Source organism: Drosophila albomicans, chromosome 2R (genome assembly GCF_009650485.2).
Source record: "Drosophila albomicans strain 15112-1751.03 chromosome 2R, ASM965048v2, whole genome shotgun sequence".
Classification (NCBI taxonomy): domain Eukaryota; kingdom Metazoa; phylum Arthropoda; class Insecta; order Diptera; family Drosophilidae; genus Drosophila; species Drosophila albomicans.
Window position 1 is genome coordinate 22,293,767 of NC_047631.2, and position 12,240 is coordinate 22,306,006.

Consider the following 12,240-nt stretch of genomic DNA (forward strand, 5'->3'; position numbering starts at 1 on the left):
TTGGGCACACAAAAAGTGAAATATGAAAAATAGACTTGTGTTTATAAATAGTAAAAGAACCGCTCGATATTCGTATGGCCCACAATTTTCTTTTTCTGTGTACAGTAAAAGCACAAATGACGTACAATGCTAAGTAGATTACAAGATGTTTGTTTTTGCTCAAAAGGGAACAGAGAATACAATTGAAGTATACAATATTTTATCGCTTTATTCACTTATTATTGTTTGTTAATTAAATCTGAACGAATAGCTTTATGCCATTATATTAAAGACTCAATCCAATAGATTTCCTCGAACTATTTACCGAGCTTTCACTGTAATTATGTTCTGTAAATGTCAAAAGCGTTTATTGGCCTCAGTTGAACCATGGCAAACGATGACAGCTAGAAACACGTGCAGAATCCAACTGAAGATACATTCCAAAAGGCATCTGCAGCAAAGACAACTTGTTGAATGTCGAAAAATTACTTGAAATAATTTTGTTGATTTTTTCAAAATGTTTTTGTCTCCATTTTATCTATTATCAAGGCGTTAGCAAAGTTTATTGCCATCAAAAAGAGGCTTAATTTGTTTAATTTACAATAACATTAGACATTATCTAAGTCAACATTCAGTTTCGGTAGCGCCTCGACAGACAAATTTTGTTTCATGCAAAAAATCGAACGATTGGCGTTGCTAATTACTGTTTTTTTTTTGTTATACTATATTCATAATTATCAGCGTGAAAAACCATTCATACTATGTATGAGGCATATATACAGAAATACATATGAATGTATTTGAACGTTTGAGTGGTGAGTGACGAGTACGATTCTTTGTTTTGCTTTTGGATTTATACGTACATATTCATTTTATTGTTGCTTGATAAGAGCGTCCAACAAATGCGATTTTCGCTATCTGCGGGCAATGGACGGGGGACGTCTAAGCATAAATCAGAGTCACAGTCATATACACTAAGAATACTTATTTAGCTTGTACGTATTTAAGAAAGAATCGTATAATTTACATAATACAAAACGAAAAGTTTTTGGGGAAACGTCTAGTTTACGTCACACACACAGCAAGAACAACAACAACACCAATAGCAACCGGCAAAATGTTAACGGTATCAACCACCATCTTGGCGATGCGAGAGAGAGAGCAAGAGCAAGAGTGTTCAACTGCCACTCACGTGTGCCTCTCTGTTGTGTGTGTGTTACAGTGTTGGGAGGGTGCCATTCCGTCATTTTCATTTGCAGATTCTGTTTTCAGACCCTGCTTCAAAATGAAAATCGCCACAAACAAATAAATATTTTTAAATAAGAGCTCTGTTGGCTATCTTATGTGCCAATCACTTTCCATTTAGTTTGCTGCTAAAATTAATCTTTCACACACACACACACAAACAAAGATATATAAATATATATGTACGCATGCACAGTGGCGGCGACCCTTGCAGTACACACAAGCAAACAGCTGGTAGCAGCAACAACAACTTACCGAATAGGAAAATATAGTATTTGTTTTTTTTTTTTACAAATTATTTTAATTGCACTGCTCTTATTTGCCGACACTTTTTACAATACACTTATTTAACACATTTGACACACATGACTTTTGAAGGAATTGCATAAAATTGATCAATTTTTCATTTGCACTGTTTTGCAATTCGCTTGTTTTATTTTTCCCTTTTTTGTATGCTACTTTGGTCAAATTCTTATTATGCAGCTGCCACGCACGTTGCTGCTGTTAACGAACACAAATTTATAATATATAGCATACGATTTAAATTTAAACACTGCGTCAAAAACAATAAAATCGAAACCGAGAGCGTTAAACGCTAAGTGTGCATAGCGAACAATTCGTTAGGCCACACACACACACCCACCGACACAGGAAAACAACAAAACTTCTAACAGTTTGCCGAATGTTAATTAACAGAAAGCATGCACGATTTTTGGTGAATTGCCGTTACACTTTTTCGATTAGTGTTTTATTTAAATTAGTATTTTATCTAATATAAATCTATGTAGAATAATTAGTCTTACTATTAATTAGGCCGAAAAAAATTATAAAATGAGCGAAAGACTAACATTTTATTAATAAAAACTAATGAATGTGTAGCACCGCAATAGTACTAACAGAGATGTTAGTAAGATACCAATATGTTATCGATATCACAGACTCAGCAAATTTTGCAACACTTAATATGTCAGGTTGCCACTTTGTTTTTTGTTTTGTTTTGGCTGAATGGCAACACACGTTCCAAATTCAAAATAGTGATACCAATTTATTGTGGTCTACTCTAATTCTAATGCTTTAATTTATATAGTTTTAAGATAAAAATCGAATGCAATGTTTCTCTTAAATACAAAAAAGTTAGCGTTTGTACGGTTTACAGCACAAATTAAATTAAGCTACATACGAATTTGTCTTGCATTTACATTTTGTATTGTGTGACGCAACACACAAAAAGCTACACTTGTATTAAATTCTAGGAAGTCAGTTTCTTTTGTTCATCTTTTAGTTTTCCCTCGCCGGGTGGTTTTTTGTTCGTAGTCGCTGAATTTTTACCATATAACATATCAACGAAGAGTGCTGCAAAAACTAAGAAGGCGCCGAACCATTGACGAGCAATTAACACGTTGCCAAACAACAGCACAGAGCAAAGCACTGTGAAGAACTTGCGTGTTGTGGTGACGACAGAGCAGGCCAAAGGACCAAAATTCGCAACCATTAGGAAGATGAACAGCTGACCCAACGCGCCGCACAGTGCAATCATGGATAGATGCAGCCAAACTTCCGAATGCCGAAGCGCAAATTGTATAAACGCCATGCCTTCGCCTGGAAAAGAAATGAAATACATATATGTAAATATACATATTGATATATTTATAGATTGATATAAATAAATTATTTTCTTAATAAGTGCATCTACACTAACAAACATATTAAAATAAAATTTTACCATAATCGCAAAATAACTTTCAAGTTAGACCATTTATCAGCTCAGCAAAGAAAAATTTATGATCATTGTGACTGTCAGTTATTAGTTCGCATGTTCGTTTAAAATTAAAATAAAGCCAAAAACATTTTATGTTTATTGCATACTGCAGATAGTGAAATAATTTGTTGTGTTAAAGATTAGATAGATGCCATTATCGGTTGTCATTATTAGTGTGCAAACGTTTAGCGTAAAAATCAAGTAAAACTATTTTTATTTTAATTGCGCATTGCAGATAATTGCATCATTATTTGCATGTGCGAGTATCAACAATTTACTGCACATATAGCATATTTCAATAATCTCCACTAACCTGTCACAATCATGGCACCTCCCAGCATCAATGTGCTCCAGTAGTTCATCGACAACATCATTTGTTGACCAGATGGCGCACTCGAGGCACGCATCCGTTCCTGCACAGCACCGGTCAAGCCATCCATGGATAAGCTCAAGAAGAGGAGCAGTTCACCCAGTCCCGTTGTCTCAGCGGGCAAATTGGACACTTTGCTCTCCTTGAACATGAACAGTATGACACCCAGCACAATCGTTAAGACACAGGCATATCGCGTCCAACTATACGATTTGCGTCCAATGAGCACGCCCAGTATCATCACGGGAATGGGTTTGGCTGATTTGCCCACCACAGCTGTTGGATAGGGCACCCAACGCAGAGCCATGTTCGTTGAGACCATGGCCAGGAGGTAGGTGAGTGAGCTGGCCGCATAGTAGCCCGTATGGGTGGTATCCTCCTTCTGTGGCTTCACTGTTAGCATCCCTTTGTTGTGAAGCAAACAAGTGTGTGTAAGAGAGGTTTCTATGCATGCGTATTGCCGGCATACAACTTACCTTTAGCGAAAAGGTAATTGCAGATGCATTGAACCCAGACAAGCGCCAGCGTATAGGTGAAACGTTCGCCCACATTGCCATCGGGTTGCACCTGATCCCCATAACGGCCGCGCGTTAGCTTCTCCTGAACAATTCCATACAGAAAGTAAGAGAAAAAGATGCCCAAGGCATAGATCGCAAAACGACTTTGTTCTGGTATATTCATGGCTGCGTGGCTTCGTGTTGGTACTTGTACGCGTTCCTCTAAGTGCACTTTTCACTTAAACAACTAATAATAATAGACTAAACATCCAACATGGTACATTGGACGTGTAAAATCCGCGAGTTTACAAAAAATATCAGCTACGTGGAGCTTGGGAGCGTTGAAACTGATCCAGTGTGACCGCAACATGCTTTTCAAAATATACTTTTTTTCTTTCGAAATATTCAGAATATTCTGTTACTACTATTGACTGGTTACACTGGATCGTGCCTAGCGCAGTTTTTCGACATTAATTTAAAAGCTATATTAAAAAAGGCGCAATTCTTTTAGAAATTTCATTTCGTTTATTTGGTTTAAAGTATGCTTGTAAAATATAATAAAGTATATTAAGCTGGTCTTTTGTTATACGTGTAATGCACTTATGTTTTTCATAAACCGAACACGCTCAAATATCCAATAACTTGAGTTATTTCTTCTCAATCAGTTATTATATACATACACACCCCACATAATAGTATTAATTGGTATGGTAATGTTTGCTTAGATTAGTTACTACGTACAGGTCGTAAACTGAACAACAACAAACAAGCAATAGATTAGTGGAGCGACTAGAATTTAAGAGCTAAGTAAATGTAAATGCATAAGAATTCGGGTGAATGGTAGAAAGACGAAAACAAAAATAACAATTCAATAAGGTGAAGAAAAAAGTTAGTTTCAATAAAGAAATCCTAGTTTCTATATAAAGTTTGCTAACAAGTTCCTTTTAGTGGCGGCAGCCAAGTATAAAATAATATATAAGCTGCACTGGAGACAACATTCGATGATTCCAAAGGCGAAACAACTTGATCATCGAATTTAAACCAGCGGTCATATTTAGCGCTCTTGCAGAATGCCGTATAATGGCCACCCTCCATGGTGCCGTAGTGATTTGATACGGCATACAATCTGAATGTCTTCGGTGTTGAGGACATAGATTCGACACGTGCTAGATATGGTTTCATTTCCAGGTTATCCAAAGGAAACTGTACATAATTTTGTTTCTTAACATATCCACCGCTATTACTAGGATCCGCATAAAAGCTATAATAGGAAACAAACATATAAAAACATGATTATTCAAATATTTAAAACAATTCTAAATCTTAATCCGTACCGTTTCAGATGCACTACCAAAATTGGAGGCAACTTAGAAATGTCCAATTTCTTAATGGCATCACGTTTCGTGTTGCACTTGGGACAGTTCCAGCCGTAGATTTTCTCACCACTGAAGTACAAGTCCATACACTGATTTAACTGACAAAGATTTGCATTAGGCGGCAATTCCATGCTGAGATTCGAAAAGCACTCATATGTAGCCGACTCTTTGCTGCAGGTAACACACTTGACTGTGCTTTTGATTTGTCCATAAAATAAATGCAAGATCATACTCTCCTGGGATTTTGTAAATTCCAGCCAGGATTTCTCCCAAGCTAGCTCACTATTGGCTCTACGCCGCACTTTAATTGTCTGCAAATCGGAATGCAGCCAATCCATCAGAATGGTTAGAAACTCATGAGAGTCCTGTTGATCAACGCCTCTAAATGTTTTCTGGTACTGTCCCACAATGTACTGTAAACAATTATAAGCAAATATTGAAAATCGTGTATTATAAATAATGTATTTGCCATGACTTACGCGTAAATCACGACTGGCGACACACTTGTATTGGCCATTCCACAGTTCCTTGATAAGTGCGGCAACCTCTTCGATGACCTGTCCATTCGTTTTATTTTGACGACTTATGTGCTTCTTGTATTCGTTTGATACACAAAAATCTTGTAAATGTGACGTGTTACTTAGGCACTGTAGTATACTATTCATATAGCAAGTGTTGCCTAAATTCTTAAGACCAGTTAGACCGAATCCCTGCAAGCAAAAATAAATATCTATTAAAAAATATGGTCAATGCATACTTATCTCTTATACTATATTAATAGTTTAGGCTTATTGTCAAATTACACGTCGAAGTGGAATAATGGATGTGTAAATATTATAAGTTGCTGGCAGCTGAAGTTTGACGCCCGGAACGCAAGTTGTCAGTTGTCGCATTTGGTGCACTTCGAAATTGTATGTGAAATTGGCTCGAACATGCTTTGTGTTCGGACAATGGGCGACTGAACGGTGTTATGGCAAAAACAAATATGCAACTTACGCCCACAAAACGTGACGTGACAAGACGACCCCAAAGCTATTGATTTGCAGAAGGCTATTTATAGGCCTAGCGACCACTCACCACATTGTGACCAATAACTGGCGAAAAATCTCGGATTCGCGACGCTTCAGTCTCGGTGACGGCAGCTCGACTTTCGTTCCGCGGCTTCGTTGCCCGATCGTAGACGGGACGCGAGTTAATTATCGACTGATCATTGAGAATTCTATGCTGCATTTCATCGATTGGACTGAGTGGTGGTGATTTGTCATTGGGTGCGATTGTTGGCTCAACTGCTGGCTTGTAGTGTGGCTTTGTCTCGCGTGCAATAGCCAAAAGACGTTCCCGTTCGAGGCGATCGCGTTCATGCTTCTCATCAAGCCTTTGACGTTCCGCAATCTTGATCTCAATTTGTCTGGTAGTCTCATTGTCATCTTGCAGCACTTCGTCTTCTTTCAATTTCATGATTCTATCGCGTATACGATAGTTTTCAAGTCTCTGCATTAAAATATATGGCAATTAAATTATAGTAGATATAATTAAATACTTCCAACTCACATTATCCTTGGATTCACTTTCGAGCTGAAGCAGATTATAGAGGCTTTCCTGTCCTTCGCTGCTCTGGGAAGCACCCGCTGAGTGCAGACGTCGCCACTTCTTCGATGCATCTTCGAGGAGCCTATCGTTTTCTTCCGCCCGCTGTAATAGCGTTTCATGCTGATCACGAAGTTCCTCAATAATTTGAGTGCTTTGTGGTTGTTTCAAATGGTTTTGTTGGGTGCGCAAGGTTGTGGGCTTATTGGCGCGATTGATGCTGGGTCGTTGGTTTTCTTTGGAATCGAAAATTACTATGTCCTCCTTCATGGTGATATCATTTATTGATGGATATTCAATGTCATCGATTGCGTCATTGTCATTGTTGTTATTAATTTTAGGCGCCGATACCGAGGGATTGGTGCAGTACGTTGGATATCGGATAAGAAAATTTTCATAGCCACCTTCCAGAATTTGTAGGGGGGCACGATAGTTTACATCTGGATCCCACTGCAAAAGAAAATGTTGAAAATTAGAATACAAAATTTAATAAAATGCGTTTTAGTTACATTTTGCAATATGTCCAACAACACGGCAATAGGCGTGGAGCTACCATCCTGCACCTCCGTCGTGCTCCAGTCCATAAGCACCACAGATTCCTTCACCGAACGGGATGCCCAAGAGGCCTTGTCTTTGCTACTGAGACGTGCCTGTAATCTGCCCGCGGACATGCTGCAAGATGAAATGATTTTTAATTTACAACTAATTACAAATGTTCATAGGAAACTTAAATCATGGATATAAGAATATATATTTAAGAATAATATGAATAATTTGACCTCATTACTTACCCTGGTGTTATCAGCTCCTCGGGAACATTGAATGAACAATAGTAGTTCAAATGGGAAGCGTCGTAGTCGGCGCTACTGCGACAGTCCATGACCAGCACAGACTTCTGTTGCATCCGCTTGTACAGCTCCTCGCAGCTAATAATACCCAACTTCGTATATGCTTCTGGAGCTGACAAGGAATTGATTACATCATTGCTCATTGATTGGGCTGATGTGCTTAGATTTGAACTTGAGATTCTGCTCTTGGATGTCTCCAGCTCCTTATAGCGAATGGATAAGGACTTATAAATTATTTCCAGTTTATCCATAGCGTTACGATTGTCGGTATTGTCGCCAAGTATCTTATGTACCTCTGACTTGTTCTTGGAATAATCAGGTCTCTTGCGTATAATGGACAGCATATTAAAGTACTTCACGTATGTGATGTAAACCAATTCCTCATCGCCATCTCGCATACGCTCATTGGCAACCTCGAGCAGTTTATTTGCCGTATTCAGTAATCTAAAAGCAATTGAAAAAATTGTTGACATCAGCATAATGTGCACATGCACAGCATCGTTTGCCAAGCGTCTTCTGAGACAGCTTTGGGCGTGTGTTGAAGTTTCCACTTACGTTTTCATACCCACGTTGCGATGTTCTGGTATTGCAGTGTGCTTGTCCAGATCGTCTAGCGATGTGCCTAGGTAAAGCTTTTTTAAATGGGCCATTGTTCTCAATGTTCGACGCCGATCGACGCTGTAATTTATGAGCTGCAATTCTTTTTCCAAGAAAGTTGCCGAGCTAATTTTTATTTAGCGCATGTATGTGTGTGTGCGTGTGTCTATGGAATTTAGCATAACAGCGGTGATAACTGAGCATTTGTTGAACTGATACACTTGGCACGCTACTATTAGAACTCAACGATTGACTATCAAACCAAGCTTACTATTTTAATAAATACTGCCGTTTTTTTAATTTGACACAAAAAGTTTTGAATAAAAATTAGTTTACGAACAGCAGTTAGCCACTTGCAATTATTATCGATAGGCAAATCAGCTGTACCCAGGGCTGGCAAAGTAAACTGATGTTATCGATAACATATGAGTAATTTTGTGGTGGTTGCTCGACAAGTTGATTGAAAAGAAGAAGAGTTCAAATATGCAGTACGTTGTTAACGCTGCTCCTCCTAGTAGCGCGAAATTAATAGTTATTTGAATTCACAACCACTACTAATGCAACTTTATAAAACAAGTTACAACTGAATTCAACAATTGCCAAGCTAATTAACTGCAAGATGATAAATTACAAAAAAATTCATCTTATAAAGAATAAAAAACAATAAGTTTTGGTCGAAGATGTATTGGTTTAAATTTGAAAATATAACAGTTTTAAAAACTATTGCTCTAAAACTTGTTTTACAAGCTTAATAATTATTTTCTCCCCATAGAGTTCTAACCATTTTCCGGCCCTTAGAATCTTTTCTAATAGTGTTTTCAATTTCATTAATGTAATTTTTTATCTTCATGATGTCCGTATAAATGGCAGGCGTCGAAGTATTCTGGCACGTGAAGCCAATCGAAGCAATGCCACAGAGTTCTTGTTTGTAAACCAGCGGCGAGCCGTCGTCGTAGAGGCAATCTCGACGATCCTTCGGTTGAACTACGCACAGAATCGTATCCGATAGAAATCCTGCTTTGTACTTCGTTGCACATTCTTCCTTATTCTGAAACGGAACAACTACAGTCCTCGGGTTCGTTGATGGTTTCTGCACAACGATGCTGCTATATCCCCAGCCGAATGTATTATAAAAGATGCCCGTATCTGGCGGAGTATCGCACAGTTTGATAAACTCTGTCAATCTGCCTTTGATCGGCATTCGCAATAGAATCAGTGCTATATCCGATTTAGTTTGGCCAGCCACAAAATCATCAGGAATATAAACGTACTCGACTTCGGCAAAATTTTCGGTCTCATCTTCTTTGAAGGCGGTACCCTCGGCAGTGACGCCAGACGGATTCCAACGGAATGGTTCCATACAATTGGCCGATGAGATAACCAAATGATGCGAGTAGTAGGCACCACAGCAAGCAAATGCACCATCGGCATTTGTGATCCGAATCAGCCATCCGCCCATATTCGGGCCCGTATTCGATTTCATGCCACCCCACAGTCGATTTGCCACTTTTACTTTTCTTGTGATTGATTTGCGATATACTTTACACCATATCGATGATAGTGTACATAGAACTAACACTGACAACAATAATAATTGCGCTCTCATTTCAACAAGTGTTTATCTATAACTGTTGCGAAATTTACTGTTTCGTTAACCATGTAGAACTTATTTGTATTAGATTCGGTTTTATTTGGGTATTAGCCGATTCGAAGTAGTGTTGTGTAAGATTGACCTTTCGAAGCTGTGATTTGGTTTCAAAGAAGGTTTTTACAAAAATCAATATATAGGATCAGCCCGCCGAAGCTCTCACTTCTTCATCAATCTTATCGATAAATTGCCTAACCTGATTGATATTGGTATAAACGCCCGGCTTACTGGGATCCACACAAGTTGAGTCGATAGACACAATGCCACAAAGTTGATTATTCCAAACCAATGGACAGCCAGGATCATAGAGACATTGTCTACGATCGGTGGGATGTGTAACACAAAACACACTCTTGGAGATTGTCACTCGACGATATTTCGCAAATTTCTGTTTACACATGTCAATGTTCTGAACGGGCACAGTGGAATTTCTGGGATCCAATGAGGGATCTTGTATCGAGAAACTGCTGTAGCCCCAACCAAATGATGTCATCATCATGGAATCGTTAATCTCCTGTTCGCATAGCTTTATAAACTCGGTCATTTTGCCTTTGATGGGACGTCTCAGTCTGATCACAGCAATGTCCATTAAATTCTTCGTCACTTTGAATTGGTCGGGAATGTAAACGGTTTCAATAAATGAGAAATTATCTTCACCATCCAGCATGGCAATCCCTTCAGCTGATGCATCAGCTAGATTATTCCGATACGGCTCAATGCAATTGGCTGATGTGACGACCAAAAGCGGTGAAATATATGCGCCACAACAGGCAAAGTGTCCGTTGCCATTGACAATACGGACCAACCAACCGCCGAGATCATCGTGGGTCGATCGCGTCCATTGGCGTTTATTTGGTACCGTTTTTGTATTGATTTGGAACTTGTAGACTTTGCTAAGGACCACCGATGTCCAGTTGAATAACAGCAGACACAGCCAAATGTACAATCGCATGATGTATTCAGCTAAATCAGTTGAGAGAAACTGACTTACCATATCATATTTGCAGGTGCACGCTTTCTTTAAATTTGCTATACCTCTAATTGGAATTTAAGTGCATATTATATACGTTATACCCAATCGGACAATTTTCAATTCATTCACTTTGTTAGCGTATAAAATAGAAACTTCTTTAAAAGTTTTTATTTCTAAATTTTACTTGGAAACTGGTTCACGTTAGCATTTTTCACAAACAACAAGCAAGTTTGACCCGCAAATTATAATTTAATCTCTATAATACATTTTTGATAATATTTATTTTACTATTCATTTGCTTTTGTTCTTAATAATTTTTACATTATCTTACTTTGTAACTGGTTGTAGGATAACATATATCCACATATCCTATCACGTTCGTATACTTTCGACCCTTGAAATTATAATTTAATCTCACGGGAAAAACACGTTTTGTGCAACTTGACTGATTATTTCGCCAGTGTTTTTTTTTTAAACTTCAACTTATTTTTATGCATGTGTTAAGTCGTTTGACGTCGACATACCAGTAGCGTATATAATTTTGGAGCGGGTGCTTAAAGATCAATTCGGTTGGATATTTTTGGCGTATTCTCGAGACTCGCTAAAACAGTTAATAAGTACGTCGGAGATGACATCACAGAGGGTTGGGTTGCGACGCCCCACTTGCGCACTTGTTGTGTGTATAGCGTATAGCGGTACTTTTACTTACCAACCAACCAACCAACCAACCAACCAACCAACCCTAAAAATAACAACAACTGAGCATATTGGAAGATGTGTGCGCAGTTATTTTGGGAATTGCGCAATTTGGGTTTCAAGTGCAAAAACTGGACGCTGAACTCGACAAAAGCGAATAAGACACACTTCCTGACACCTAATTCGATTTGTGTGCGTAGGGCTTAGTTTAGTTTAGCTTGAAGTGCGATCTTCCGGCATTGGCAGACGCGACATGAGGCACGTAAGCACCCAAGAAAACGTTGACCAGCTGCTGCCTGTCCGTTGGCAACAATGGTTTGCTGCCTAATTGTCAAATTGAGACACGCATTTCAATACAATATGTGCCCATCATGATTGGTCATAGATTCGCAACTGACTGCCCCACAATTTGCCATGCCCAACATGTCCAGACAGCCGTGGTTCGCACGCCCAGTTCAACCTTTTGTCAGCTCTCTCACATATTTAGCATAATTTCGGCGTATTGCCGTCATAGCGTGTGTTATCTGCTGCGCATTCCAAATGAGGCGGGAACGCGTGCGCAATCCGCTTCAATTTTTGTTTGCTGGGCATAGCCTATTTGCCTATTTAGAGTGGGGGTTACTTTAACCCTAGAGTGCACCACTTCATAAAATGAACATAATGTA

At 38.7% G+C, this 12,240-nt stretch overlaps 5 protein-coding genes across 6 annotated transcripts in view; all 5 read right to left on the bottom strand.

Moving 5' to 3' along the window:
- LOC117575802 (5'-AMP-activated protein kinase subunit gamma-1) overlaps window positions 1–1,760 on the bottom strand; it is a 72,213-nt gene extending 70,453 nt beyond the window's left edge. The window contains exon 1 of the mRNA XM_052006537.1: window positions 1,480–1,760. The gene's annotated coding sequence lies outside the window, so the exon portion shown is untranslated. The remainder of the gene's footprint in view (window positions 1–1,479) is intronic.
- Window positions 1,761–2,249: 489 nt separating this feature from the next.
- LOC117573930 (solute carrier family 35 member B1 homolog) lies at window positions 2,250–4,198 on the bottom strand. Its single transcript, XM_034257455.2, has 3 exons — window positions 3,830–4,198; window positions 3,297–3,758; window positions 2,250–2,823 (listed from the first exon to the last, which is right to left on the bottom strand). Exons 1-3 carry the CDS (start codon window positions 4,032–4,034, stop codon window positions 2,474–2,476), a joined length of 1,017 nt encoding a protein of 338 aa, XP_034113346.1. The 5' UTR covers window positions 4,035–4,198; the 3' UTR covers window positions 2,250–2,473.
- A 167-nt stretch (window positions 4,199–4,365) lies between these two features.
- Window positions 4,366–8,631, bottom strand: LOC117573929 (ubiquitin carboxyl-terminal hydrolase 8). Of its 2 annotated transcripts, XM_034257452.2 has the most exons (8): window positions 8,217–8,631; window positions 7,605–8,105; window positions 7,323–7,485; window positions 6,778–7,263; window positions 6,304–6,717; window positions 5,706–5,936; window positions 5,185–5,639; window positions 4,368–5,111 (listed from the first exon to the last, which is right to left on the bottom strand). In XM_034257452.2, the coding sequence occupies exons 1-8, from the start codon at window positions 8,309–8,311 to the stop codon at window positions 4,781–4,783; spliced, it is 2,676 nt and encodes an 891-aa protein (XP_034113343.1). In that variant the 5' UTR covers window positions 8,312–8,631; the 3' UTR covers window positions 4,368–4,780. The 2 variants fall into 2 exon arrangements, with proteins under 2 accessions (XP_034113345.1, XP_034113343.1); XM_034257454.2 differs by lacking the exons at window positions 6,304–6,717; window positions 6,778–7,263; window positions 7,323–7,485; window positions 7,605–8,105; window positions 8,217–8,631 and adding an exon at window positions 6,030–6,134 and having other exon boundaries at window positions 4,366–5,111.
- Window positions 8,632–8,910: 279 nt separating this feature from the next.
- LOC117573931 (seminase-like) lies at window positions 8,911–9,873 on the bottom strand. Its single transcript, XM_034257456.2, has one exon. The coding sequence runs from the start codon at window positions 9,862–9,864 to the stop codon at window positions 9,007–9,009; it is 858 nt and encodes a 285-aa protein (XP_034113347.1). The 5' UTR covers window positions 9,865–9,873; the 3' UTR covers window positions 8,911–9,006.
- A 175-nt stretch (window positions 9,874–10,048) lies between these two features.
- On the bottom strand, window positions 10,049–10,858 carry LOC117574365 (seminase-like). The gene has a single exon (XM_034258199.1). The coding sequence runs from the start codon at window positions 10,856–10,858 to the stop codon at window positions 10,049–10,051; it is 810 nt and encodes a 269-aa protein (XP_034114090.1).
- Between the last annotated feature and the right edge of the window lie 1,382 nt (window positions 10,859–12,240).